At 38.2% G+C, this 26,958-nt stretch overlaps 5 protein-coding genes and 1 long non-coding RNA gene across 12 annotated transcripts; 2 read left to right on the forward strand and 4 right to left on the reverse strand.

Annotated features, from left to right (window-relative positions):
* Positions 1–398: 398 nt before the first annotated feature.
* On the reverse strand, positions 399–5,706 carry LOC112197717 (transcription factor SRM1). Of its 3 annotated transcripts, none has more exons than XM_024338516.2 (3): positions 5,551–5,706; positions 3,435–4,197; positions 399–1,190 (listed from the first exon to the last, which is right to left on the reverse strand). In XM_024338516.2, the coding sequence occupies exons 2-3, from the start codon at positions 3,806–3,808 to the stop codon at positions 689–691; spliced, it is 876 nt and encodes a 291-aa protein (XP_024194284.1). In that variant the 5' UTR covers positions 3,809–4,197; positions 5,551–5,706; the 3' UTR covers positions 399–688. The 3 variants fall into 3 exon arrangements, with proteins under 3 accessions (XP_024194284.1, XP_024194285.1, XP_040374282.1); XM_024338517.2 differs by lacking the exon at positions 5,551–5,706 and adding an exon at positions 4,994–5,054; XM_040518348.1 differs by lacking the exon at positions 5,551–5,706 and adding an exon at positions 4,685–4,896.
* Positions 5,707–6,350: 644 nt separating this feature from the next.
* Positions 6,351–14,359, reverse strand: LOC112197198 (probable inactive serine/threonine-protein kinase scy1). 2 transcript variants are annotated; one of them, XM_024337798.2, is made up of 21 exons: positions 14,081–14,359; positions 13,875–13,973; positions 13,640–13,791; positions 13,436–13,508; positions 13,211–13,333; positions 12,866–12,974; positions 12,083–12,162; positions 11,835–11,916; positions 11,093–11,232; positions 10,903–11,013; positions 10,622–10,738; positions 10,403–10,492; positions 10,220–10,273; positions 9,976–10,050; positions 9,799–9,874; positions 9,557–9,656; positions 9,228–9,297; positions 8,486–8,559; positions 7,679–7,788; positions 7,273–7,524; positions 6,351–7,009 (listed from the first exon to the last, which is right to left on the reverse strand). In XM_024337798.2, the coding sequence occupies exons 1-21, from the start codon at positions 14,204–14,206 to the stop codon at positions 6,729–6,731; spliced, it is 2,394 nt and encodes a 797-aa protein (XP_024193566.1). In that variant the 5' UTR covers positions 14,207–14,359; the 3' UTR covers positions 6,351–6,728. The 2 variants fall into 2 exon arrangements, with proteins under 2 accessions (XP_024193566.1, XP_024193565.1); XM_024337797.2 differs by having other exon boundaries at positions 6,351–7,012.
* Positions 14,360–14,527: 168 nt separating this feature from the next.
* LOC121052575 lies at positions 14,528–17,394 on the forward strand. 4 transcript variants are annotated; one of them, XR_005809503.1, is made up of 5 exons: positions 14,528–14,753; positions 15,285–15,586; positions 15,650–15,742; positions 16,247–16,306; positions 16,823–17,394. It is a non-coding gene; the product is annotated as an uncharacterized LOC121052575 (long non-coding RNA). The 4 variants fall into 4 exon arrangements; XR_005809504.1 differs by having other exon boundaries at positions 15,176–15,742; XR_005809502.1 differs by having other exon boundaries at positions 15,285–15,742.
* Positions 17,395–17,905: 511 nt separating this feature from the next.
* On the forward strand, positions 17,906–21,369 carry LOC112197913 (calumenin-A). The gene is made up of 6 exons (XM_024338877.2): positions 17,906–18,764; positions 18,868–18,970; positions 19,065–19,130; positions 19,493–19,666; positions 19,763–19,859; positions 20,868–21,369. The coding sequence occupies exons 1-6, from the start codon at positions 18,206–18,208 to the stop codon at positions 20,991–20,993; spliced, it is 1,125 nt and encodes a 374-aa protein (XP_024194645.1). The 5' UTR covers positions 17,906–18,205; the 3' UTR covers positions 20,994–21,369.
* LOC112197915 lies at positions 21,345–22,116 on the reverse strand. Its single transcript, XM_024338881.2, has one exon. The coding sequence runs from the start codon at positions 21,986–21,988 to the stop codon at positions 21,521–21,523; it is 468 nt and encodes a 155-aa protein (XP_024194649.1). The 5' UTR covers positions 21,989–22,116; the 3' UTR covers positions 21,345–21,520.
* A 252-nt stretch (positions 22,117–22,368) lies between these two features.
* LOC112197914 (mitochondrial import receptor subunit TOM40-1) lies at positions 22,369–26,000 on the reverse strand. The gene is made up of 11 exons (XM_024338880.2): positions 25,815–26,000; positions 25,431–25,512; positions 25,245–25,347; positions 25,047–25,142; positions 24,888–24,938; positions 24,389–24,454; positions 24,058–24,159; positions 23,747–23,815; positions 23,597–23,680; positions 23,260–23,355; positions 22,369–22,646 (listed from the first exon to the last, which is right to left on the reverse strand). Exons 1-11 carry the CDS (start codon positions 25,918–25,920, stop codon positions 22,590–22,592), a joined length of 912 nt encoding a protein of 303 aa, XP_024194648.1. The 5' UTR covers positions 25,921–26,000; the 3' UTR covers positions 22,369–22,589.
* Positions 26,001–26,958: the final 958 nt, after the last annotated feature.

A 26,958-nucleotide genomic window follows, 5' to 3' on the forward strand; every position in this document is an offset into this window, starting at 1 on the left:
CCACTGCTGTATTATTTAAGACAAGGACAAGAATACTACTTTGATGGGATGCATGCGCGCGTCTTGCCTTTTGTATGCATCTGGAATACTCTTCTTGGTTGGAGTTGGATATAACATGCATTGTATAAAGTTCGATGTTTCGCAAATACAAGTTAACTGGCTGGTTCTTGGTAATTAAATTATAATTCCAACGTTGCAAAGATGGTGAGTTTGACTCACATCCAGTGTCCCAAGTTGTATAAAGTTTGATGTTTCGCAAGTTAAAACGGTTGAGGCTACTTTTGCCAAAGAAATGGAGCAGCTCTACACTGATACGGTGATGCCAGACTTGTATCCAACACAATGGTTAAAATATTATTCCCAAACACATACCAGACTTATAAGAGAAAACGTACGGATACCCAACTTCTAATCTACCAATAAATACCACCATCTCTTTTGCAATTGTCTATACAGATTCATGTCATTGCACTTCTTCCTCATTTTCTTTGGGGGTCATGGCTTATTTGGTACAAGAATAGAATAGACAAATATCATTAAACAACTCGTGCTTTGCTAATAAGTAAAGCACTTCGGCTAAGAGCAAAATGATCCTAATAACCAACCCAACAAGAGGTAAGAGCTCAAGCTACTTGGTCTCTCTCTGTTCTTTGTACATTTTGAAGCTAAAATACGCAAATGGTGCATATTACCTATGAGCCGTGTGAGGCATAGGGTATGTCATGGGGGGCATGTTCATTGGTGCCCCAGGAACAAGTGCTCCAGGAGGCATAGGGGCTCTCACACCATATGCCATGTGTGGGGAATGGCCAGCAAGATTCACTGGTGTGCCAACAGCTGAGACAAGAGGTCCTCCAATTGGTTGCCCGATACTTGGTGCACCATACATGCCAACCCCCGGGGGTCCAGCAGCAGATTGTTTGGTTGATTTCGCAGAGCCAGATGGGCCTACTGCAGAACCATTTCCTTGACCAGTGATCGGCCCTTGGATTGCCGCAATTTCTCCATTGTTGACACTGGTGATGTCATGGATGCTTGATCGCCTTCTGTCCTTGTTCATTGAATTCAGACGTATGAAATACTTTTGTGCATGGCTTGCCACTTGGGTGGGTGTTCTTGTTACCACAAAGTTCCGTGATATACTTCGCCAATCACCTTTTCCATATTTTTCCAATCCTAGAAGAAATTGCCTGTCAAGGACCACAAAAAGTCACAACTCCTTCTCACGTACAATAGAAATCAACTCCAGTAAACAGATTTTTAACCACATTTAAACATTTGTAAACTACAGCAGATTTCCATCTCTTGCAATGGGATAAATATAGTTTGCCCATATTATGACTTCAGTCTATTTCAGAAACATACATCAAGGCAACAACTTTCGGACTTTTTATTGAAGTTGAAGCACTTCAATAAACCATTCATAACAAACTGTTAAACCCCTTATCACAGAACTTCAATACAAAGGTCAATAATCAATATCAGCATTTCTTTTCTAGCTCTCAGAAAAATATCAGAAAATTGCACAGCTAGGTTATAGTAGATAAAATAGATCAACTCTAAATGCATAGCTGAAATAACATTGTGAAGCTTAGAGGCTTTCCTGAGGTGATAAAGCAAAATTTACGCTTGACTGCACCATCAAAGAGCCAGAAGACATTGCAAGGTTGGTCTAAGATAGCAATTTCTACAACTTGTCAATACAAAGCTGTTACAAAATTTTCACATATGGAAATCTAGGGATAAGAGAAATGGAACACATTGGGACCATTTGTAAAGCTTGAAAATGAACTCATTGAGAGAATTTGTTAGATGAAGACTAACAACAGGATAAAGTAAATACAAGCCCTGTTAAAGAGTAGTAAGCAATTAAGCTGTCAAGATTGAACATATTACAAGAACCCAGGTGACAACAAAAGATGAACCATTACCAAATGCCTACTAAAACTGACCCAAAAAGAAGTTCAACAAACATTCACTAACACATAAAGGGCCTCTATTGTTCCCTTGTGGCAGGATAGAGCATCAATGGTTACAAATGACCAGGAATCTCAAAATGTTAGTATCTTGTATCAGTCCTAAGATCCTTACAGGTCTCTTTCGAACTGAATTCATTGATAGTTAGTAAAATAGGGGATCGGCACCAAAAGCCAACAGTGTTTAGATGTCAATCAAGTGACTGCCAATGAAATTATTCACTTTTTAGTAAATACCGCAACCAAGGTCAACATTTGCCCTACTACGAAGTAAATTGTGCACTTTTGTATGAGCAGCGTGGTGTAATCTAATAACACTAAAAAAATACACTTTTCATATGCTTCAGGATACAGCAGAACTCAAAAAAAGATGAAAAATAAAAGAAAATGAAGAAACATCTTTGATAGTGGAAGGAAAGGAAGATGTACTTGGAAACAGAACTACTGAAGAGGGTGATAAAGACACTATTAAAAAAGGAACTAAAACCCCAAGCCCTCATCATATACAATAGAGATAATAGAAGAAAAAAAGAAAGGACTAAAGAAAGACCTCCATCCTAAACCAGCAAAGTGAGATTTTAACTGCATTTGACACCTTAGTTCTGTAGATCTACATATAAAATGATTTCTTTCTGATAATGCTGAATTATAAATTTACTGATCATGTCTTTCTAATACAATAACTATCAACAATCACAATTTGAGTCAGGCAGGTGAGGCAGTTCCCTTTCATTTAATCCCAATCCCAACTTTAGAATCACCGGTTTCCTTAATATCAATGCAGTTGTGCTATAGCAGAGGCAAGGGATACAGCGGTCCATCACTGAACAATAAATCATATAAAAATCTAGGTATTTAATATTAAAGGATCCTAGATACAGACTAACTAAAAGACTCTCATTTCAGCCAACCAATTATGCTGGTTATATTACCATGTTTATTTGCTTCCATGTTTCTAGATTTAAGCACTAACCTATAATGATAACCCGATGTGTACATATGTATAAAACACTAACAGGTTCTTCATAGGAAAAAAATAAAAAAACATCCAAACCTTACATCAAATTGAAAAGGTAGAATGAGAACGAAAAAAAAATTTAAAAAATCATCTTTCCCTCATGAATGGCACTTTCCTATTAGAATATGGTACAACAGTATAGCATATTTGCAGATCAAAATCTAATAGTTGAAATATACCATGGATGATTTAACCAACTATTATCAAAAGGCAACTTTAGCAAGTTATTACCAGACAAGCAAACTTATAATCACGGAGCACAGGGACAACACTATTGACAAAATCTAAGAAAGTATTTCAAAAGTATATCTACTAGTAACTATAAAGACAAAGACATGGGCTTGAAAGAGTCACCAATCTTTAGTTCGATTAAGAGACTTCCAAAAATGAAACATATCATTTGGGCAAGCAAATAATTAACTCGTGAATTATGTACTAACCTGTGTTCATCCTCCGTCCAAGCAATCCCCTTACGGCGTTCCTGATCTGCCCTTGAAGCCTTACTTCCATGATTAGATTCACTGCTGTAGTGTCCCTTCTTACTGGTTCCTTCATCACTGGCATGACTTGTTGAACCCTCGGAAGAAGAATTGTAGCAAGGCAGTGGAATACAACCAGCTTCGATCTGGCTTACATCATCAAGTAAGAGTTCATAATGATGCTTTATCTCCTCTAGGTTTTTCCCTTCTACATCAGCTGCAATTTTGTCCCAACGATCTGGAGCATCCTCAGGATAAGTTGCCAGGGCATTCTCAAATGCCTTATCCTGCTCCCAAGTCCACAAGGCGCTAGCAACCGCTTCGTCCACACTCATCTTTGCAGTCGTGTTTGACTCCACTACCCAAAGTATTGCCCACAGGAAGAAGAGAGGAGGAATAGAGAAAACTACTCACCAATTTATGTTACACCCTTCTAAAGAGTATCAATCTTCAAGAACAGTTCTTGGGGCTTGGATCTAAATTGAATTGAATAGTGGGTACCCCCAGTAACAACTTTGTTGATGGTAGAGGCTAAATTTGGGGAAGCAGACGTGTCAGACCATAGAGTTAAGCAAGAGCAAAATCAAAGAGACCCAGAAAAACGTCACTACAGCTAAACCAGAGACCACCCCCAATAAAAATCACAAAACTCAGTGAGCTATGTGAAGATCTCAATGGTGATTTGCTACAGAACTCAAGAATTGGACTCTTCTGAATTGCTGACCTATTGATGAATGAAAAGGCAACAAAGTTCAGTTAGACCATGAGAAATATCTGAAAACCATAATATCGAAGACGCAATAAATGTCAATAAATTAATGTGACTATGTATTCAGTAGAATGGTAACTAGGGTTTTACAGTGATATATGAAAGAGACCATGGAGTAATCAAACAAAACAAGAAAACCCCAGAAGTCCAAAGATAGTAATCATACTGCCACTTTCCATTCTAACAAAGCAAATTGCCAGTTACCGGCAAGCCACAGATATGAACAGTTTTAACAGCACAGGCCCACCGTTTTGAAACTCAATTTTACAGTTTATAAGGCAGACAGTAAAACAGCCACATAGTCCCTCCTGATTCACCAGTCGCCAGTAAGCAGAGTAAAACCAATTTATGGAAGAGAATAGAAAACCCAGAAAAGTAAGACAAATATATAATTAAACTTGATGAATCTTACTTTCAGCTTGACTATAGAAAATCAACTTACTCTCTTTTCTTTCCAAATCGAGAACCCTATCAAAGATGAGCTTAGCCACCTTAGTCTGACCGAACAAAACCTCGTAGAATGGTAAAAGCCCAATAAAACATCCCCCCAGGTCATCAACTATGAGTTGAAAATCTCGTAAATGCACCAACTTGGTAAGATTTTTCTGTTCTTTTTTTTGAAGAGTAATCCAAGAAGGGTGAGTTCAAAGCCACCAATGAAATCAAATTCGGACAGTTTTAACTAACAAGCAAGGAACTTTACTTTGATAACGGGTTTAAGATTGTATTAACAGGAAAGTAAAATCCTAACCTTGAGTGTGGAACACCTTGCTTCAAGGAGCAGTATTTTACCACAAGTGAAATTTTGAGATTCGCTGTAGCCTATTTTACAACAGTTGAGATTGGCATAGGAGAAAAAAAAAGAAGGAAGCCTAATAAGAACAAAACGGGAGAATCCAGGATATAGATAAACACAACAAAGTCAGGTCTGTTGGGGAGGGGGGGAGAAAAAAGGCCCAAAAGAGAGTGGAAAATTACAGAGGGCACGCAACGAAATTATGAATGACGTGATGGGTTATCCTGAAAGCCAAACAAGGAGGTGCAGACTGCAGAGGATGATGATGATGGGTCAGTTGGTCCCATCACCAACAACTACAACTACTAGTTGCGCGTACAGGGAAGACAGCTGGGATTGAACCCAACTTGCAATTCTAGTGAGTATAACTAATTTTGGGCCTCTCTCTCTCTCTCTCTCTCCAAACCACAAAACCCAGTGTTGTTGTTTATATGCAGTTGGTTTGTAGCAGAGCAAAACAAAAGACAATTGTATGCAAGAGGGTGTATCAGAAAGAAAGAAAGAAGCATCACCTTTTCTGGTTGCAGTTGCAAGTTGCAAGTTGCAAATCAATGCAAAGTTTCAATCTTTTGCTGAGAGTGGTGTTGTTGCACAGAAAAGAGTCAAAAGAGGCTATTCTTCTTCTTCTTCTTCTATATAACCATCGGAGACAGATCCCTCCCGTCCTCGACTACCTTTTGGGTCCTATATCCTATTAAAATACCACTTTATCCTCATTTTTGTTTTTTGCAAGTTATTCAAATTCCTACCTTTTTAGGTTTTCAAATTTGGATAATAATCTACTTTTTAATTATCCGTTTTGACGGAAATAGGTAAATATTTTTAGCAAAAGAACAAAATCATTTTTTTCGACCATGATATTGATATCCCAAAAAGGTCAAGTTGCCACGCCGGAAAATGGACCAATTCTCTGATGTGGCGACATCAGAGCATGTTCAAAGTTCACGAGCTAAAGCCCGGCAGGCAGGCACATGATTTGATTTTACTCTACTTGCAATTTGCATTCATTATCACTATTGCGGCTAAAAGCATAAAGCACCTTCAATTTGTTATGGACTTGTGGTCAAAATTGTGCGCGCTCTTCTCTTTTTGTATGTATAAATAGTGCATCACGTTTTCTCACGTTAGTTATTCTCTCTTTCGGGTACCGTCAACTAGTCCATGCTAAAACACTACCAAACTAAGAATGCCCAGAACGCATGAGGAAGGAAACAAAACTCGGATCCTTGACTTCTATTGTTTCAAAGAGGGGTAACACAGACCGTATAATCTTATATAAGGATCACTGAAGACCACAAAGGAGCCATTCAAATTTCATGTTAAAAAGTTGCAAGCAGAAACTTTTCAATGTCGTGCATACACCTGAGTTCAGAGAGAGACCAATAGAATCTAGCAAGCAGGCAGAAAACTACCAATGCTTTTAATTACAAGAATGCGAGAATTACATCCCAAATTTACAGGCACAAAATTGATAGCCAGTTTTCTGCATCTATATCACCTAACCTCACACCATAAGCAAATGAAGCTACATACCAGATGGTGGCTTGTGTGTAAAACTGAAGCAAACTAAAAGAATACCAGTACAAATCAATTAATAAGTCGAGTGCAAATACAATTCCTGCCACCAAAAGGGTAAAATTTACTTGTGTAAATCTTAACCCATATATTTTCTCTCGATCCTCTGTAAAATTTACACCCCAGACGAAGAAGTCCGATTTATCCTCTGTGCACCCAATTTTGGAGCAGCGGGTTTAGCCCCTCGGCCTCTGCCAGCCGCTAAGGGTCTTGCCTTAGTAGTAGGTAGGGGAGCGGCGATTGCAGCCCATGGATCATCATCATCATCAACTGATTGACTTGTTTTCAAATTCAAAGCCTTTGAACTTGTTTTGGGTGCTGGGGCGGCAATGGAGCCCCACAACTCATCATCTTCATCTTTGATAACTTTGGCCGTGTTTTTGGGTCGCAAACTTGCTGCTAGAAATAAAACAGAAATCTCCAATTAATTATCATCACAAAGAAAAAATCAGATGACAAGAGTAGCAAAAGCTGACACGTAATTACATACAGAAGAAAGAAAAAGCATGTGTTTCAGAAACAAGGCGTAGAACCCATTATTTTTATTATCAGTAATCTTCTATGCATTTCTGCAATACTTTCTAACCATTCTCACTCAGTATGCAGCAAAACAACAGAGGTAAATAAATTTGAATTTCTTGATACAGCAGTTCATGTACCTTGCTTTGGCCGCGATTGCGAGACCGGCCGCTTCTGAGCAGCTTGAATGTTAGCAAGAGCTGGAGGTGGTGTTGGCTCTTCAAGGGGTTCAATATCATCCCAACCATCCTTGTCACTTTCATGCTCTTCCTGTATTCCATTTTCTAGCTCTCCCCAGCCATCTGTGGACGTAGGGGACTCGGGTACATGTTGATCTGGGAAATCTGTTGTCGAACTTACATGGGCGGGTGCTGTGGTTGGAGTATCCATTGCTAGGATTGTAAGAGAAACAATATCAGAATAAATGCGAAAGAACCTTACCATAGGGAGAAAAAAAAATACAGAAAGCATGATAATCGTCCATGATTTTATTGTTTCCAACAAGCTAAACACAATAGAAGTTAAACTAATTACCAAAATGTGTACCTGAGCTGTCATTGGAAGTCATTTTAGTAAGAGATGCGCTGGTATTGACAAGTGCAAGTGGAGCTTGTTCAGCTGGTTTACCCTTGAGAGTTAAGGAGCTCATTGCCCATCTACATGATAATTATAGATTTGCTTTAACTTGATTTCAGGAGAATAAAGAAACTTTATTATGTGAAGATGCAGTTTTAATAGAGCAGTGGGCACATCAAACAATAAGGTTGAGCACCAAGTTATATTATAACGATATATAAAACTGCATCAAGGTAGTGAATTATTAAAAGAAGCACACATAATCTAAAATATCAATGCGACCACACTACGCATATTCTGCATCAATGTACACATATTCTTAAAGAAGCACACATATTCCACATCAATGCAACCACACCACGCTTGTCTGAAACATTAGTCTTATCTGAAAACAAGTTCCTCGTGTAAACTCTACTCCATATATAAAAAAAATATCATAAGATGTGTGTCTCTATATATATATAAGGTGACCATTTCTTCAACAAGTGAAAAACAACAAAACTCAATTAGATGGAAGTATGTGACAAAGAATTAAAGATATTATAAGGACACAAAAACTAATTCAGCAAAACATGCATTAACTATGAGAAAAAACACTGCATGGAGCTCTCTCAAAAAGTCTATTGGCCTCACGGTGTGTTAATACTCTGTCTCGTTGACTAGGCACTGACAACTAAAAGGCATTAGAGAATGACATCCCACCAAGCAGCATAGCTGGTGTTGACAAAATACATTTACTTATTGTCCTGATATGCTCAAAAGTACAAATCAACTTACCCTAGTAAACTAGCATTTCCTGGCATTGATGACAGTCCATCACCTGCTGCCCCAGCAGCATCTCCTGAATTTGTCTAAAAAAGAAAATAGCAAGGGAAAAAGTCAATAAATAACATCAAAGTGACACATCACTCATGAACAGAGGTTTCTATTATTTCCTCTGAACCTTCACATGTCTCTACATATTATATTTGTCTGGGAACATAATGATTAGATTATGTGGCACCATAAAAAGAAGGGATTGAAATTGGCACTTCTTTTTTTTACAAACCACACCCTCATCCATGAGTAATTTTCCAAAGGATATGTGCATGGAGGGGGCTGTGGTTTGTCAAAAAGGGGGGTGCCAATTTCACCCTCCTAAAAAGAATGTAACCAAGGTTGAATCAACACATCAAGTGTTGCACCACTGATGACAGCAAAGATAGATATATGGGTACTGAATCATAAGACAATTAAACATTGAAATTTTCAGCTACACAAGGTGCCCCATGAGCTATCCTATTCTTCCCCCACCCCCAAAACAAGTGGTACGCTTTTATGCTGTCATGCACATCCAATTGCTTTTAATATACCTCTACACAAGGTGCCCCATGAGCTATCCTATTCTTCCCCCACCCCCAAAACAAGTGGTACGCTTTTATGCTGTCATGCACATCCAATTGCTTTTAATATATCTACATACACATATGCCAAACAAAACACACATGAAGCAAAACACATCAAGAATTTTGACATGCACCTTCTCGTAGGTTTGCTTCACTATCTGTAGAAACTGATCAACTGCTTGAAATGCCTTCGATCGAACATCACTGTTTCAAATGGAAAAGAAAAGGTTCAAAGAAAAAGAGTAAACCTCTGTACAACTATTGAAATGCCTTCGATCGAACGTTATTATTTATTTAAGTTGTACAATTGTGAAAGTGTACAACATGGACATGGAGGGAAGACTTTGCAAGGTAGAAGCATTTGATGAACTGTTAAAGTTCACTGGAAGTTATGCATCCTTCTCACATACATAATAGAAATGCAGAGAAATAGAAACGTGTAACCCATCTACAGCATACTTACTTGTCAGGGTCAATGATTAGAACAACAACATTTGGGAGGATCCTAGTTGAAATCTCAGTGATGTCATAATAAGAGCTGGTTGCACATAACGCCATAATCCCTGCCAGAATACAACGTTTAAATTAATGATAGAAGTAATAAGTTGGCTGATGGAGAAAACTGAAGAACAAGAAAACCAAGACTCATTCAAAAAAGAAGCTGGTAAAAAAAAAAATCACAAATGAAACAGAACATTCTGATACCTGCTCCTCGGGCAGGTGAGAAACTATCCCGTAATGCACGAACAGTAAATGCATTAATCAAAACTCTTTTCCTTGTCTGTGTTTAGATAAGAATGTTATCGACATGTCTACAAGTTTTGATAAAATGACAATAGTATGCGTATTAAAAAGTAGATGTGGCAACTCAATGACACTAACCCCTTCATTCAGGTGGCTTGCAATGTTCCCTAATAATATAGTAGTATTTGTTCTAATTGCAGGTTCTTCATCAACCTGCAAGATGGAAATTAAACAGACAAACATACGAGATAAAAGCCAAGCAGTTGAAGTGTTGAATTTTTCAATCAGTCACTATAGAACACGTGTGTGTGTGTGAGAGAGAGAGAGAGAGAGAGAGAGGGAGAGAATGCTAGTGATGGCCGTTAATTCAGAAGAGTCATACCTGTAACTTTGAAAGATACTTCAACAACGACCCTGAAATGGTACGTTGAGAAAGCTACACATAAACAGACAAACCTGTTAGAAAATAACAATTATATAACTCCAATAACCACCATGCAGCAAGATTTAATCAGAGCAGGGATCCTTGATAGCAGGTATTCTAGAACCATGAAATTGCACTAACCTTGGGAGCGAGAACGAGCATTGACTTTAGAGTCAGTTCCCGAAGAAAAGCAGATGTATCAGAGAAACCGGTAGCAACGTGGGGATAAACCTAATTCAAAGAGCGCAAGCAAATTTAGAACTTAGAAACCAGTACTAAAGCGCAGACTACCAGGATAGCAACAAAATGTAACAAGAATTTGCTTGATCATTGAAATATGGTTAACCATTGACTTCATACTTGCTCATCAACAATTTGTGCTGATAATGATTCTCCAAACTGATCAACATATTGCAAAAGACCAACTCGAATAGCTCGGTCATTGGAAGCAAACAGTTTCACAATGGTTGGCAGCACCTAAAGAGCAATAATTATATGACGTCAGTGACACAAAATAATTAAAGAATAGAAGAATCGTAAGAAACTGAGGACTAAGAAAGAGCAACAGTTCAAGAGAAGTTTAAGTCAAAGAAAAAATTCATAATGTATAAGGTCAATGCAGAGAATGCTGAAACACTGACCTTCACACTAAATTCTTCAGTTGAAAGCCAAGAACCCATTTTTAACAATGCAGTCAAAGCAGGTGCAGCAGCTGAACCAAATTCAAGGGCAGAAGCTAATAAAGGAAGTAACTGTAGAAACCAGAAGTTAAAATTATAAATTGATACTGAAAGTTCACTATATATTTCAACTAAATGAATCACGTAATACCTTTTTCAGCACAATTTGACGAGGTAGCTGCTCTGCCAAATTCGGAAGCTTGCGGAAGAAAGTATCTTTCTCAACACTATCCTTCAAATTTAGAATTTCCATGAAGTGTATTGTATCCACCAACTTATTTTGAAAATAGGCTGCAAATCATTTTGTTGCAACACTTAGTAAAATAGAAGAAACTAAGATAAGAAAAAGAAAGACACCACAATAGGAAGACCATGACAGATAGAAAAGTAAAACAACCTAGGTATAACACAAACAGGAAAAAAAAACAAAATAAAATAGTATGACCTCCAAAAGCATAAAACTTTCAAACATCTTTTCAGAAAAGGGCTCACGTCTCTGCCATTTCCAACTTTCAGTTAAGACAAGGAGCTTCAGGAACTGTGAGACTGATGACCTATACTCAGTGTAAGATTTATCACTATCGAGCTAACATGTTCGCATAGTTATAAAATTCATACTGCTTTTTATATTTTCTTTGTGATCAATCATGCAAACAAGAAGTAGAAGGCTAACATTCATTAATATTAAAGATACTGACTTAGTTATTACCTACTTCTATCTAGACTATAATTCTCATCTCAGAGCCATAGATGATAATCCAGTCAGAAAACTAGTAGGTGCAATAGATTACCCAATGCTGATCAATCCTCGAACTATGAAGCAGACTAGAATACTCAAGACTACAGTTTTCTTAAAGATATTAAGATAACGCAAGTTAAGAAGGAAAGATCACCACTGTTTTCTATAAGCTTCGACGTATTCAACCTACGAGAAGGCACGGCACTCAGGAGCCGCTGATAATCTGGAAGCAGAGACTGTGAGGCAAGGAAATACAGAGATGAAAATGAAAATGAATCTTTAGAAATATCAACTGCAAGGAAACTAACACATATTGTAGACACATATCAGATAAATATGTATAAGAAAAGCTAAAAAGACTAAATTGCGATCACTGATTCATCCGGACAGTAGAAGGCTAACCTTTGGAATAGAAGCAGTGTTTCGCAGCTCCTCTGTTTTGCTTAACTTCAGACCAGAGAAGAGCTCGTAGATAAGACAGCCTATCAAGTTTATAAAAGAATTTAGATTCTCAAGGGAAGCCTATTCAACCCGAAGAACCCAAATTTGCATAATAACTTGAATAGAACAAAATAATCAGCAATACTTCAAAGTGGATCAGTGGCCACTGAAAATACTATCAAAGCCAATAAAACAACATTCACAGTACAGAATGTGTTGCACAAGACCTTCAAAATCTATCAGCTGACTTAAGAGTAGAGATACAGTAGCCCTCCAACCACGATAAGATAAAGGAAAGGAATACATCTAAGTTTCACAACAGCATAAATTTGACAACAAAAACCCCAGAAAAAGATCCACTTACTTTCCACCTTTTCGCTATAAACTCTACTCATCTTCAACTAAACAACTCAAAATTGTCACTTTACAACAAATTTCTAAACACAACTTTAGCCTTTTTCTCTCCATAAATCTCTCGATAGAGAATGATGCAGAGAATAAGGAACCACTCAGCTCAACTTTGTATCCAAAACGACCTATACTACAAACCTCAAAACAATAGAAGTTTTAGATTCAACAGAAGTTGAGATTAATTTTTCTCAATAAGACGGTTTAACTGTCATTTCTACATATCTTCGAAGAATGAATTTAGCTGGAGCATCAAAATGTCCTTTACAAATTAACTTAACATAACAAACCAATAATCAGGTTCACTAACAGACTACAAGTCAACTAGAGACTTACCCAAGCCCCAAGAATCAATGGCCCATGGTGGAGACTTTCTGACTGCCGCCCAATCAGACTTCAACAACTCCACAGGTTTGTATTGTGATCCAACAAGCCAGGCATATTGCTGAAGGAAAAATGGAATTGGTGAGAGTCATATCACAGCTTGTGACTAATTCTAAGCACTTTGTATGAAAAATTATCCAGAACAAATAATCTTAGTAGAAACAAACACCAGGCCAGTGAGGGATCACAAGTACGCTCCAACAACTGCTAGGCCAACATAACCCAACAAAGTAGATAAAAAGGAAGAAAAAAAAAACATCCTTTAAGGTGATGGATGACATCTGAAAACGGGCTTACCAGCATTGGTCCAGCAGAAGCCTCATTGGTGCCATCAAACTCGGAAAGAACATCAAAAGCATGCAGCTTCCAGTCCAAGGTTTGAGTTACAACCACACTGGCAACACAAACATTGGCATGAACCTGTAGTAGCCAAAGCCAGAGATTGTGAAATAGTGAGACTATAACGGAAAATGTAGTGAGAGACAGATAGAGTGTGGTCTCGGCTGACTATCTATAACTTACCAGTTTACAATCATTATTTAAGAAACTAACAGCTTTAGCAATCTGGTGCAGGCCCCAAGCGTAATATTCATCCCTGACAAGAATACATAAGCAAGCTATAACATGGTAGACGATATGCAGAGAAGAATGACATGTGATATATGCCATATAATGGGGTGGAGTAAGGATGAAAGAGAAAACGAGGGCGGGAGAGGAGATTATTACCTTTGGATGTTTTGTAAACAGAGTTCTTTGATCTTCTCAGAGAGTGGCATAACAGGCTCGGTGACAATGTAGATAGTGTGCTTGGTGGTAGAAGCATCCATGGTTTCGGTTTCAGTACTGTGGAGAAATGATAAGATGTTGGGATGTCTGACCTGAAAAGAAAGGAATTGCATATGAGGACTCAAAAGCAGCAGCAGCAGCAACAGCAAGCATAGAATAGAAGGGAAGGACTTACAGTACGGAGACGCTTGACGCCATTGCGAGCGGCGGCCAAATGGCCATCCTGAGCATTACTTCCACTAATGGAAAATATGGACACCGGAGACCCATCGTCCTGAGATAAACCAATTCAAACATCATCGTCTTCAGATCCTAATTCATTTGTTTACGAAACTTGCACATAGATGGAAAAACAAGAGAGAGAGAGAGAGGTAAGCAAACCTTGGAGGTGCCCCTGAAGTGTGTCCAAGAACCCCAAGCGGAGGGATAGGGCTCGCCGATGTTGTATGGCAGATCTTTGGGTCCGCTCCCAGATCCACCCACCACTCGATTCAAGAATTTCAACATCCTTTCTTCTTCTTCTTTCCTTTAGATCCACCGCTCTTCCCTTCTCATACTCCCTCTCCGCCCTCCTTCAATCTCCGATTCTTGTCTTAAGTTCAAATCTATGAGATTCCCAATCGGAACTTTCTGTCTGTCTGTCCGTCCGTCCGTCCAGGGTTATATTAATTTAGTTAATCTCATTCGTATAGTCTAGGCTGCGTTTGGTACAGCTTTTAACCTCCTGTGCTTATAAGCAATGTCCCATTTGGTGTTTGGTAAATCAACTTCACGCGGGCTTCTTTTGGAAGCCAGGGCTTATAAGCTGGAAAAGCAGAAGCCAGGAGACCCTTGCTTTTAGAAGCCAGAAGCCGCGGCTACTGTAGCGAAGGTTTAATGAATTTTTCAAAATACCATTGGGTACCCTTATGAACTTCAAGGAATTACACACACGACCAGCCTCTTCTCTTCCTCAACTCTCCCTTTCTGTCTTCTCTCTCTCGGTGCTCAGGACGACGTTGTGCATCCATCGGCGCCTCCGCCTTTGCTCTCCCTTGTGGCCACCTCGAGTTCGGTAAGGAGTTTTGTTTGTGATTTTGATTTCTTGGGGTTTGATTTCATTTCTCTCTGTCCTGAAAACCTAAAATTAAATAGTCTCTTGATTTGGGTTCGATAAAATTCTGGGCTTTCTGACTGTATCTTGATCTGGGTTGTTCTGGGTTTCTGTTAAGAGTGAGGTGTGTGATTGTAGTTTGATATCTTGATCTGGGTTGATGATTATGTGTCAATATAGTTTCAATTGTTATGCCCGATTCTAGTTTTTCTAAGAAAGGGCTAATGTATTAACAAAGAATAGCTGCAAGAATTAATTTCCAAGACAATGACTATTCGATTATCAGTCATCGCAGAATCATTAATGTAATCGAAACAAGCTATCATGTTTTGAACATGTGAGTAAGGCATATACAGAGATGGTAATTGGTTTAATTTTTGCAGCATGGCTATGAATGATTGGGAGCTCATGATTCCTTTAGCCTTCTTTTCTGGTGATATGGTCATCTTGATTCAAATTTAGGAATAAAATTAGACCTTGGTGTTGCAACAGGGAAGAATTATCTTCAGTGGCATGTTACTCGGGCTGAGTTGGTGGTGACGGAAGCCAAGTTGTGCAAGGAGATACTCAGTAATAAAGATGGATTATATCCGAAACCCAAGTTCAGAGCTTATGCAAAGAAGATATTTGGGAATGGACTTCCACAATTAGAATGAAAACTGGGCGAAATCACAAATGCTGACTATTGATAAAGCCAGTCTTTCTTTTCCCTGCATTGTGGTTTATGTGTTGATCTGGCATGGTGGTATTGTTTTGTATTACTAGAATATGATTCCAAGTTAGCTAGAATTCAGGTCAGTTGTTTTATATATGAATTTACATCATAGAGTTTTATTACTATATTGATTGGGTTGAAGATGGACCAGCTGAGGATCTGTATTATGTATTGTATCTGCCTATCTGGTCTCTGAGAGGATCTGCAAAAGGATTGGCATATCTCCATGAGGACTGTAAGTTCTCTCTGAGTGCTAGCTTTTTTATATTGGGAACTACATACAATATTCTTGTTGACTCTAAGTTTCTCAAGGCTGCTAATATTCTTATTGATGACAACTTTGAGGCGAAGGTAGCCAAGTAGGTTGTAATAGCTTTCACATTTTGATATGATTCATCATAGACATCAAATGTATAAAGCTCATGATGTTCGCTGCATAGTTGGTCCTAATTTACAAAGAATGTAATTGAGTCAGGGAGGAAAATATAATTGAGTCAATGCTTGTTGGGTGGTTATATATAGAAGAACTAGATTGTTGTGTTCGATCTTCTCCCTTTGTGTTATTGCTGCTGCCCTTTTGTGGTTTGAATTTTGAAAAGAAAGTTTTTGGGCAAAGTTCTGCAACATTGCAAATTCATGATAGAACTTAAATAGCTCAAGATAATGGTGGCATGGTATATATATCCTAATCCGTATAAAGCCAAAAGAATATGTTATGACCACTAATTATTTTTTTCAGGAGCTCAATCCGGCCACGTACTAATACAGCATCGAACCTGCTAGGACATCCACTAGAGCTGTAAGTTTATTACTTATTGTACAAACTACATATTTAAGGAAATCAGTTCTCTCTCTCTCTCTCTCTCTCTCTCTCTCTGTACTACTTTTTAAAATTTTTGTTTTCTTTCTCGTCAGTTTTATTACATTAAGGATAGCTGTGGATTTTTTGGTTTCCAAGCTGAACTGTCTTCTTATTTTCATAGTATTATTATTGGTGTATTTTGGCTGATAGTTTGGATAGCTGCAACTGCTGGACAGGACTTAAATTGTGTGTTTCAGCTTTATTTGGTTTCAGCAATCAACTTGTTCTTTCTTTAAGACCATTAGATCATAGTTATGTACAGTTTCCTTCATCATTACTTTCTTGGACCGGGCCTTATAACTTTCTTGCAAAGTTCAGTAATGTCTTGAAGTTTTATGTTATGGTCTCTTTACATTTGGAGCTAAAATATTTGATGCGCATTATACCATAAATGTTCTTATTATGATAGTGCTTGTCTCAGTAAAATGTTTGCTTAACTAATGTGTGCTCCAGTGATCTTTTAGGAAAGCTTCTATTGGAACCGAAGAGTAACCTCTTAAATGAAGAAGTATATGAATTGTAATTAAAAGTGAAAAGTTATTCAAGGAACCGAAGAGTAACCTCTTAAATGAAGAAGTATATGAATTGTAATTAAAAGTGAAAAGTTATTCAAGTAAATATCTTGGTGAATATGGGTAGAGGTCATGAAGGGCAGAGCCATTCATTGTTTGGTCTATGATCCTTAGAGGCAGAGATCTCTTCTTCTTAGCTGACAAGTACAATGGAAAAGCTTTCGAGGAACATGGAGCAGATTGGGGGTCAAGTTGCTACTGTCCGAGGCTATACTGTATATAATTATAGTGATGGATGATGATATGCCTAAGGATAAGGACGAGGAAGAACACGAAGATGAGGAAGTAGTTTATAAGGCCACAATTTTAATATTTAGACTTGGTAGTATCTTTTAGTGAACATGTTTATGTTGTTGTCTATTTAGTACATTGATGTTGGATATTAGTTAATCAATGCTACATCTCTATATATTTTTTCTTGGAATAAAAGTGAACGCTTCAATTTGACTGGCATTTGATGCATGTCAATGTTACTAATATATTTGTATAAGTTATTTTTAAAATTGTCTAATATTAATCATATGGTTATCATAATTTATAAAAATTGAAAGTCGACAAAAATTAATAAGGATATAATAAAGATTAAAAATAATAACAAGAGTATTTGAACAACATTGTATTATCAAACAATTAAAGTAAAATAATCTCTCATGTCCAATTTAGTCATTCCACAAACAAAAAGCACAAGCCAGTTTGAGTTTACCAAACACTTTGTCACTGCTTTTGCCACTGACAGCTCTTATAAAAAGCCAGTTTACCAAACACTCAGCTACTTTGCTTTTCAGCCACTTATTCTCAGAAATAAGCAGAAGCCAGCTTTTCTGAAAAGCCCAGCCGTACCAAACATAGCCCTAGTCTGGTTTGGGCCTCAGCTTCGAACTTAACGGCCCCATCATTAACCTTTAGAAGTCCAGTTTTTTTTTTTTTAATATAGTTAAACAATAAATAAAGTTCGTTCGGGAGACGGAAAACAGGTGTCATACACAAACAAACACTAAGCAGATCCCGACTCGCAGACGACACCTCTTCTCTTTTCTCAGATTTTCAGACGAGAACTTCTCCTCTTCTCGAGAATCTCTTCTCTTCTTGGTCAGAGTAGAGACTCTCCTCTCAGAGAGACCTAGTCCAATCAGTCAAACACTCTCCGCATCATCTACCTCTCACTCTATTCTACTTTTGAGTGTTTAAACACTCATTCCTGATTTTTCAAAAAAAAAAACAGAAAGAGATTTGATTTGATTACTTAGTGTAAGTAAATCTTGAAATGGGGAGGGCGTCGGTATTGATATACATCACCATAGCTCTCCTGGTGTTGCTTCTCATCTCCTGGTCCCCCAAGAAACCCGCCAACCACCGCCACCGCCGCCTCAAGCTCCGCTCCAACTTCACTTTCGCTCCTCCCCTCCACCATTCTCACAATCCCATCCCCTTCGACCCTCTCGTCGCCGACATCGAGCGCCGCCGCGAGGACCGCAAGTGGGAGAAGGAGCACCTCGACCTCGACCTCGATTTGGATCACCACGACTCCGCCCCCGCCGCCGAGTCCCAGCCCGAGTGGGAGGATTTCATGGACGCCGAGGACTACCTGAATGACGAGGACAAGTTCAATGTCACCAACAGGCTGGTCTTGTTGTTCCCCAAGGTCGATGTGGACCCCGTCGATGGCTTTATCACCGAGCACGAGCTGACTCTCTGGAACCTGAACCAGGCTCAGAGGGAAGTTTTGCATAGGACTCAGAGGGATATGGAGCTTCATGATAAGAATCGTGACGGCTTTGTTTCCTTCCAAGAGTACAAACCCCCTAGCTGGGTTCAGAATGCAGGTAGGTAGCTCTCTATTTCAATTCATTCCTTCCTTCCCCACTATTATATATATATATATATATATGTTGCCAATCATATAATTAAAAAGGAACCATGTATCAGATAACAACTCATTTGGCTATGATATGGGCTGGTGGAAAGAAGAGCATTTTAATGCATCAGATGCAGATGGAGATGGTCTTCTCAATCTAACTGAGTTCAATGAGTGCGTTCTACTTGTTTCTTTCTTTCTTTCTTTCTTTCTTTCTTTCAACTTACTTCTTTCATCTTGATGCTTTTTCTCCTTCATCTTTTTCTAGCTTCCTGCACCCGGCTGACAGCAAAAACCCAAAGCTACTTCAGTGGTTGTGCAAGGAGGAAGTAAGGTATGTTATTATTTCTCTTCTTTGGAAGTCTAGTATCCATGTGGCTCATGTCTGCTTGTAAAGATATAGTTCAGGGCACACCATAAGTTTGCAGGTAGTTTGGGGTACACCTCAGGACCAGCCATTGAAAGTAACTTGATTGAAAAGTCTTTTGCTTCAACTCTCAAACTTCTGTGTTTACTTGTACTAAAAAAAACTCCAGTTCATGGGTGGTTCATGTCGAAGTAACTTTCTCTGTTGACTTCCAAAATGGCTGATTCATTTTTCTAGTAAAGTTCACTTCATTTGTCATTTGAATTGATCTCATTCCAACATGGTTTCCTAGCTTGTCTAATTGGTTGCTCATTCCTTTGCTTCCTCAGAGAGAGGGATACAGACAAAGATGGAAAGATTAACTTCAAAGAATTTTTCCATGGCCTCTTTGATTTGGTGAGGAACTATGATGAAGAAGATCACAATTCCACACATCAGTCTGATGATTTGATGGAGGCCCCGGCTAAAACTTTGTTTGCACAGCTTGACAAAGATGGTGACGGGTAATTGCTATTATCATGTGTAATTCTTCTGAGCTACTTGAGGGTTTTCTTTTCACTATTATTTATTTACTTGGGTTTGCCTTCTTTTATTCATAGATACTTGTCAGATGTTGAGTTGCTTCCCATTATTGGAAAAATACATCCATCAGAACATTACTATGCGAAACAACAAGCAGATTACATCATATCACAGGTATTCATTTTAATAAAAAGTATTTTCTTTCTTGGTTTTAACGGACCTGTGACCTGTCAGTCGGTGCTTGCTATGTCCTCTAGATGTACGCTGATGATTCATATATGTAAATTGATCAAATAATATTCTTAATTGTGAAATTGACATCGTTTTAAGTTTTATTTCATGAGTATGCAGCCAGGGAATTATCAAAATTTTAGTGATTTTCTTTGAACCATGCCATATTCAAAGCTAAAGGAAGCTGTAGTCTAAACGCTAAATGATTTTTTATTTATTTATCTCTGCAAGGAGGCTCCAGTTTTGAGCTCAGGTCCGCAAAGTGGGTTTTGGGGATCTGTGAATATCAGAATTCTTTTTCTTCTAAAAACCATATTGAAGTACATATGGCTTTGAAATTTGCTAGCAGTTTATAGTGGTTGAGGAATAGCAGCTTATTTGTTTTGTATTCGAGAAGTTATGAGCGCTTCTTCCCTTGTTTTCTGTTTTACTTCTCTTGTCATCATTTTGCCAGTAGATTTCAACATTATAAGATGGGATTATCAGCTATCAATCATGCGGTTGTTGAAAAACAGTTCGAGAAATAAGTATGGTGCAAATTATATTGCCAAGATCTCCAATATTTAGGACAGCCAAAGTCTACGTTTTCAGACCCAAAAAAATTTCCTTTGATTTTCTTTAGAGATATCAGAGAGGAAAAAAGAAAAGGAACCTTTACATAGTGACTGTAACAGATGAAGTTCCACGGTAAAGATGTGGTGTTGCATAGGTAAAGCTTAGAAGGGTATGAAAAATGGGAAGATGATGTATTGTAAAGTCCTGCTGTATGTGGAAGAAAGAGTTCTATTGGTAATGTTTATCATATGCATTCTGCATTTATTATAAGTAACTTGCAATTAATTATACAGATAGCTCTGGTTGTGATGTGCTTGCTGCCAAGTATGAATTGCTAACTCTGGGATGAGCTTTGATAATTGATTGTATTGTCGTATCACTTTTGTGACCTTGCAGGCAGATACAAATAAAGATGGGGGCTTGTCACTGAGCGAGATGATTGAGAACCCATATGTATTTTACAGCGCCATTTTCAATGATGATGATGAAGAGGACTATGGGTTCCATGACGAGTTCCGTTAATATTCAACCACCATCAGAGCCTATTGTGCCCTATTCTTTTAGTTGCATATTTCCAGACTACCTAATTACTGCCACAAATTGGATAGGATTCAAAATCTTTGTTTTGGTTTTGATTTTGATTTTTTGTTTCTTTCCTAAATATATGTATATGGAATGAGTTAGAATGGAAGGAGTTGATTCTTGAAACTCAAGCAACACCAACTGGGTTTGGTGGGATTCCAAAGTGCTCTTCATCCTTGGGGGTTGCTTTTCAGAATGGTGGCTAATTTGAAGAACCTTCCCACTTACTTGTCAGTTGTCTACTACACTAGATAAAACAATTGTGATCCTCATTTGTTAGCAGTTGAAATGGAGTTCAATTTTGATGTTGTTATAATCAAAGAAGAATGTATGCTTGTATGCTTTTGGTGTAAACCAAACAAAGCCAGTCTCACCCGTCAAAGTAAAAGACTGATACACAGAAACAGAAGTACACAGAAACAGAAAAAGCACTGAAGCCTCAAATTGATGATGCGTTCTGTCCATGGTCATTCTTCATCGTCGGAGGGTGGAGAAGGGTCAAGGCGAGCGGCGTCCTTGGCCCACCGTATCAACTTTTCAACTTCATCATCTTCATCAACAGCGTCGTCGTCGTCGTCGTGCAATGCCGAGCTGGCGGCGATGATGGAAGAAGAAGAGGAGGGCATGGGCACTGAGGCCTTGAGAGCTGCGAATCTGGTGGACAGGTCATCTCCGAGGACTGCTTTGAGCTCTTCATCCACTTGAATCGATGTGACAGCAGGCGCACTGGAATTAGCATCGGCAACTTTAGGTGGAGTCGGAGACTTGAGTTTGAGGGCCTGGAAACGGCGGTCCACGTCAGAAAGGCGGGATATGTGAGAGTCTACGGATAGACCGAGCAGCATATCGTCCTGTGCTGCTTGGAGCAACTCTTCAACCTCATCCTTTTCCGTTTTCTTCGTCTTCGTCTTTGTCTTCCCCTTGTTCCTATTCATCTCTCTCTCTCTCTCTTATCTCTTTCTTACGTCGCTGGTAGCTCTTTTATGCCCTCAAAATCTAGTTGATCCGTCCTTGCTATTAGGCCCTCCCAATTAAAACAAAGCTACAAGCCCAAACATTGTTTACCACCACACAATCACTTGATTTATAATTTATCATAATAGATGTAGGGTGATTTACTCTTTACAATTCCTTGATTTACGAATCAATATATCATTTGGAATTTTGGACTTTTAATTGTTTGTTTTAACCCAAAAAAAAAAAAAACACAAACAAACTTTACAATGTTGAGAGTAGTACTTTGCTCTCCCTTTCGTTTTTTTCCTTGGAATAGTGAATACCAGCAGAAAAGGAAACCATAATGAACTCCCGGAGATGGAGAAAATTGAACAATATAGATACCAAGAAAATCTTTTGCCACATAACACTACACTTATCAGACTACTTCCTGAATATCACACAAGTATGTTAAACCCAAATTGAATTTGGCTATTTGAGAACCTCTTCCTCTACACAAAACTGTAACTCGACCAAGGGAAAAATGCCAGAATACCTCCCCTCATATAAGATTTGGGAGTACAGATTCACAGCCTATATCTATTCTCCAACTGTCATCCCAAACCCAAATTTGTAGTCTTTCTTCATGTGATCTATCTGCAGAGTAGACATTTCTGAAGTTAGGAAATATAACTTAGAGCAGGAAAAGATTCATCTCTCCATCACATCTACATGTGCAGCAAACCCAATATGGCAACAATTAAAGTTCAAAGCCTATATTTTTCAGAGGTTTAAGATTATGGAGATTTATTCATTGAAGACAAAGGATCAACATGAAGCATCTACTGTAACGTCAAAGCATATGGGTTAGCAAATCTCCTACATAGAAGATTCAGCTTCACATCCTCAATATCTCGGTGTAGCAACAGTAAGGAAGCCACTGCAACAAGTATTTAAAGCATAACTGATGGCACTGGTTGATGGAAAAACATCTCATACAGCCTAACTACACAATTCAAAGATGCAGGAGGCTGCTGACAAACTCAAATGAAATTTCAATTCACAAGATTGATTTTGTGTTTCATTGCACCTAGACAAAGCTTTTCTACATCAATTTTGTAGGAATAATGAAACAAAAAAAGAATCTCAGTTTGTATGTTGACACACAAGCACATGAATAATCAAGATCTCAGTTCAAAAATATTTCCTTCTCAATGATTCTATTCTATTAAAACACTCGAGTATAGACTTAAACAAGTAAGTTTCTCACCTCTGCAGAAAGAATAAAATTAAGACCCATAGTTAATCTCTCTTCCAGAAAAGCAGCTGTGCAGCCATTGGTATCAATCTTTCCTCTAATACGACTCTGAAACAAGCAAAACAAATTGGTTATATATGTATATCATTTTGTGATTGCCATTCTGCAAATCAAGGTTAATGTGATATATACAAGGAAACTGTTAATAACAAGGCAAGAAAATCAATTAATGCCACCTTTCATTTGGGAAGGGCAGGTTAACTCAGGTGAGTACTTTCTACCCAATACAAATTGCAAATTTAACCATTAACTGAAAAAATAATAGTCTGATTGCAGTAGCAGAATCTACCTGTCTGAAAATGTAATCATAGCCAAAACTTGCTGTGACATCACTTGACATGTAATTGTACATGAAGTCTGATGCTAGTGAAACCTGCATAATTAAGACAGTAGAATAACTGACCTATAAACAACACAAGAATAATACAGATTTCCTTACCTTCTCAGACACTCGCTGGACATAGTTCAATGCAACCATTCCAGTGCTAGCAACCTGCCCCGTAGCAACCTAAAGATATAACATTGAGCACCCCATGAACATAAAGCAATTTACTTTTTAATTAGAAACAGACTTTTATTGACATAAAACAGGTCAATTTGGGATCTGGGGTAATGTCCTAACTCTAAATCCCTTAAAAACACAGAAATAAATTGAAGGGAAAAAACAAACTGAAACTAAGAAACCAAGAAAGCACCAGCAAAACCTAAGATAGTAATTTCAAAGCTGGAATAATAACCAAGCTGGAATACCATCTTGTCAGTGTTGAATCGTGCCCCATAACTGATACCCGATTTTCGATGCTGACCAGCCCAAAATAGTTCGCCACCCAAAGAGAAATGTGGAGTCACAGACTGCACAAGTATAAGCAAGTTCAATCAGAAATTCTTGTCTCTAATCGAATATTTGAATAAAGCATCTGCAGTGGCTTAGTTTAAAAACATCCCAATTGTTTAGATATGGAACTCTTAAGATTATTTCAAGATAAGTGGATACCCCTATTGCAATACATGTGCACAAAATCAAATTGTTTGGTACCAGTTTCTATATTGTCTGGAGGAGACGGAAAAGTACATGATTTACCTGGACGTAATTCGCCCCAATTAGGGTCCCATTTCCCATCTGAACTTGGGCTCTGTGGTCTGAACCCTGTACAAAGAAAAATAAAAATGTCATCACTGGGAACATCATATCACAAACGAGAATCAGCATGTACTCCTACACCTAATTTGACATATAACAAAGCTGGTGTGCCCTATCGCACTAGGTCCTTTCCGAACAACAGAAACATGTAATTGAAAAGATAAGAACAGAATACAGTGATCAAGACAGCAAGTTCCAACTCTAAGAACGATAGATATGGAGATAATAGATATCTTTCTTGAAAACATTTATAGAGGAGATGCATGGAAGATTGAAGATATACTTCTAGCACCACAGTGTAAACTATTTCTGCATGATACTTTAATTAATTTAAAATAGACGTCGGCACTTGCAATTCTTTAGTTTATATAAGGATCAGAAAACAACTAAAATGCCAGAATATATAATACATATGTATGTTAAGAGTGATTGATCTGACCTTGTAATCAACATTGACAATGCCATGAGACATGTGTGGCTCATTTGTAAGCTGGAAAGGGAAAAGAATCTCAGTTAATTACACATTTCTAAACACACACACACAAAAACAAAAAACCAAAGGAAGAGTAGTCTGAAAATGAAACCAACAAAATTTGACCTGAGCATTAGCCTTCAAAGTGAAATTGTCACTCAAGTCATACTTCACTCTTGCACTGAGTCTTCCGTCTGTCATTACTCTCCCAGAAAGCAGGCACTGAAAAATGAAACCCCAAAGTGTAAAAACAAAAATGAATGCTTCCACCATTTTGATCAGAGGTTTGTGAACGAACAAGTAGTCGTGGTAGCGGCTACCAACCTTTGGGTGGTCTATGAAATTTGCACCAAACTCATAGTTAGCAGTAGGGATTTTTATGGTTTCAGGAGTTTGAGAAGGAATGGTTGTAGGTCCCATGAATACACTGATAGGAGGGAGATCAAAAGAGCCAAGAAAGAAATAAATAAATAAATAAAAAGAATATGTAATGCATAAGAGAAGACTGACCTGTGGCTAAGGAAGAACTTGTGATTTAGTCCTTTGGTGAAGTCAAAGCGCATCCCCTCAAAAAGGTCTGGCTTTAAAGACACTGCCATGCAAACAGCAAAATACTAATACTGAGAAGCTAGAGCAAAAACAAAGGTAGTGGTTGATTCAGTAGAATTAGAGGCCCGCCCCCAAAATAATGGGAAACTGAAATCTTCCTACTCTAATTTTTGTTTGTTATTCCATGAAATTCCAATGTAGAATCCAGCAACTAGATGTGTAGAGCATGATCGAACTAGATAGGAGTGATCAAATAAAATTGAAAGGAGCAAAGGGGGGATAATGGATAAGAAATGAGAGATAAGAAGAAGGCATGGTGGCAAGTTCAAGAGAAGGATACTGAACTCATGGCTTCGCGGTGGATTTCTTCATAGGGTATGGGGCAGGGCAGGTTGCGGTAGTCGACTTTCTCGGCTGCCTCACTCTGCTTCGTACTAGTAACACCCGCCATTGCTTTGCTTTGCTTTGCTTTCCAACAGACGCAGACCTGGGGGTGGGGGGCTTTTGGGGTTTAGTCCATTCTTGCTGGGTTTTGTTGGCTATGAAATCCTCACCGCTCCTTTCATCGTAACAAAATACATGAGTAACCGGTCAAATAATACCTGAGAAAAAAAATATACCCTTTTTTTCAGGAGATAGACAAAAATTCATTCAAAATCCTAAAAAAAAATTAGTTCAGAAAAATAAAAACACAATTTTGAATGCACAAAATAAACTCATTACTCATTACTAATTGGCTAGCCATAGTTTTGGTTTATTCATACTCCAAACTTTAAATCAAAATCAACTTTAATTATATTTATAGAAAGACACAATTTGTTATATTCATATAAAGCTCGTGTTTTGAACCTATTTCAATTGATTACCATCATGGCAAATAGATAAAAACTAAGGGTTTTGTCCATTTACCCAATTTTTAGAGATTTTTTTAATATCATTTTACCCTCACCCCTTTGTTACTTAGAGAGAGAGAAACCATTGGAGACTTCGCCAGAGCCCCGTCACCGGCCGCCTGAATCAAGTCACTGGTCGCCGGAATCTTGCCAACTTTCACCGGATTCCGGTCACCTATCATCAGATTACGATCACCGACCGCCGCCCATCAGACTTTTCAGAAAACCTCACCGAAAAGATTTATTGCCCCAGTAGACATTTATTGCCCCCCCCCCAATAGACTTTTATTAGCCATGTATTGCCCCTCAATAGACGTCTATTGCCCCTAATAGACGCCTATCAGTCATGTATTGCCCCTCAATAGACGTCTATTACCTCCCAGTAGACGTTTGTTGTCCCTCAATAGAACTTTCGGTTGTCAGAAAATGAACTAATCTCCCAAAATTTAGACAACTAAAACTTTGTTTAAAGAAAAAAATGAAGAGATTACATCAATTTTAAAACGTGTATTGCCCTCCAATAGACACCTATTGCTTCCAAATAGACATTCAATTTTTTTTTCTTTCCTTCTGTCCCATTACTAAAAAAAAATAAT

The sequence above is a fragment of the Rosa chinensis genome, chromosome 4, assembly GCF_002994745.2.
Source record: "Rosa chinensis cultivar Old Blush chromosome 4, RchiOBHm-V2, whole genome shotgun sequence".
Lineage (NCBI taxonomy): Eukaryota > Viridiplantae > Streptophyta > Magnoliopsida > Rosales > Rosaceae > Rosa > Rosa chinensis.

Bases quoted from the DNA above. Each gene is read 5' to 3' on its own strand.
- LOC112197717 (XM_024338516.2), bottom strand. From the start codon at position 3,808: ATGAGTGTGGACGAAGCGGTTGCTAGCGCCTTGTGGACTTGGGAGCAG. The intron at 1,191-3,434 runs GTTAGTACATAA...GGTCCTTGACAG, and splicing joins TGGACGGAGGATGAACACAG to GCAATTTCTTCTAGGATTGG.
- LOC112197198 (XM_024337797.2), bottom strand. From the start codon at position 14,206: ATGTTGAAATTCTTGAATCGAGTGGTGGGTGGATCTGGGAGCGGACCC. The intron at 13,509-13,639 runs GTAATAATCTCC...TATTCTTGTCAG, and splicing joins TGTTTACAAAACATCCAAAG to GGATGAATATTACGCTTGGG. The intron at 9,875-9,975 runs GTTAGTGTCATT...ATCTAAACACAG, and splicing joins CAAGCCACCTGAATGAAGGG to ACAAGGAAAAGAGTTTTGAT.
- LOC112197913 (XM_024338877.2), top strand. From the start codon at position 18,206: ATGGGGAGGGCGTCGGTATTGATATACATCACCATAGCTCTCCTGGTG. The intron at 19,131-19,492 runs GTATGTTATTAT...TTGCTTCCTCAG, and splicing joins TTGTGCAAGGAGGAAGTAAG to AGAGAGGGATACAGACAAAG. The intron at 19,860-20,867 runs GTATTCATTTTA...GTGACCTTGCAG, and splicing joins CAGATTACATCATATCACAG to GCAGATACAAATAAAGATGG.
- LOC112197915 (XM_024338881.2), bottom strand. From the start codon at position 21,988: ATGAATAGGAACAAGGGGAAGACAAAGACGAAGACGAAGAAAACGGAA.
- LOC112197914 (XM_024338880.2), bottom strand. From the start codon at position 25,920: ATGGCGGGTGTTACTAGTACGAAGCAGAGTGAGGCAGCCGAGAAAGTC. The intron at 24,455-24,887 runs GTCAGATCAATC...TTCTTTGTACAG, and splicing joins TTGTCAATGTTGATTACAAG to GGTTCAGACCACAGAGCCCA. The intron at 23,816-24,057 runs GTATTCCAGCTT...TTATATCTTTAG, and splicing joins GATTCAACACTGACAAGATG to GTTGCTACGGGGCAGGTTGC.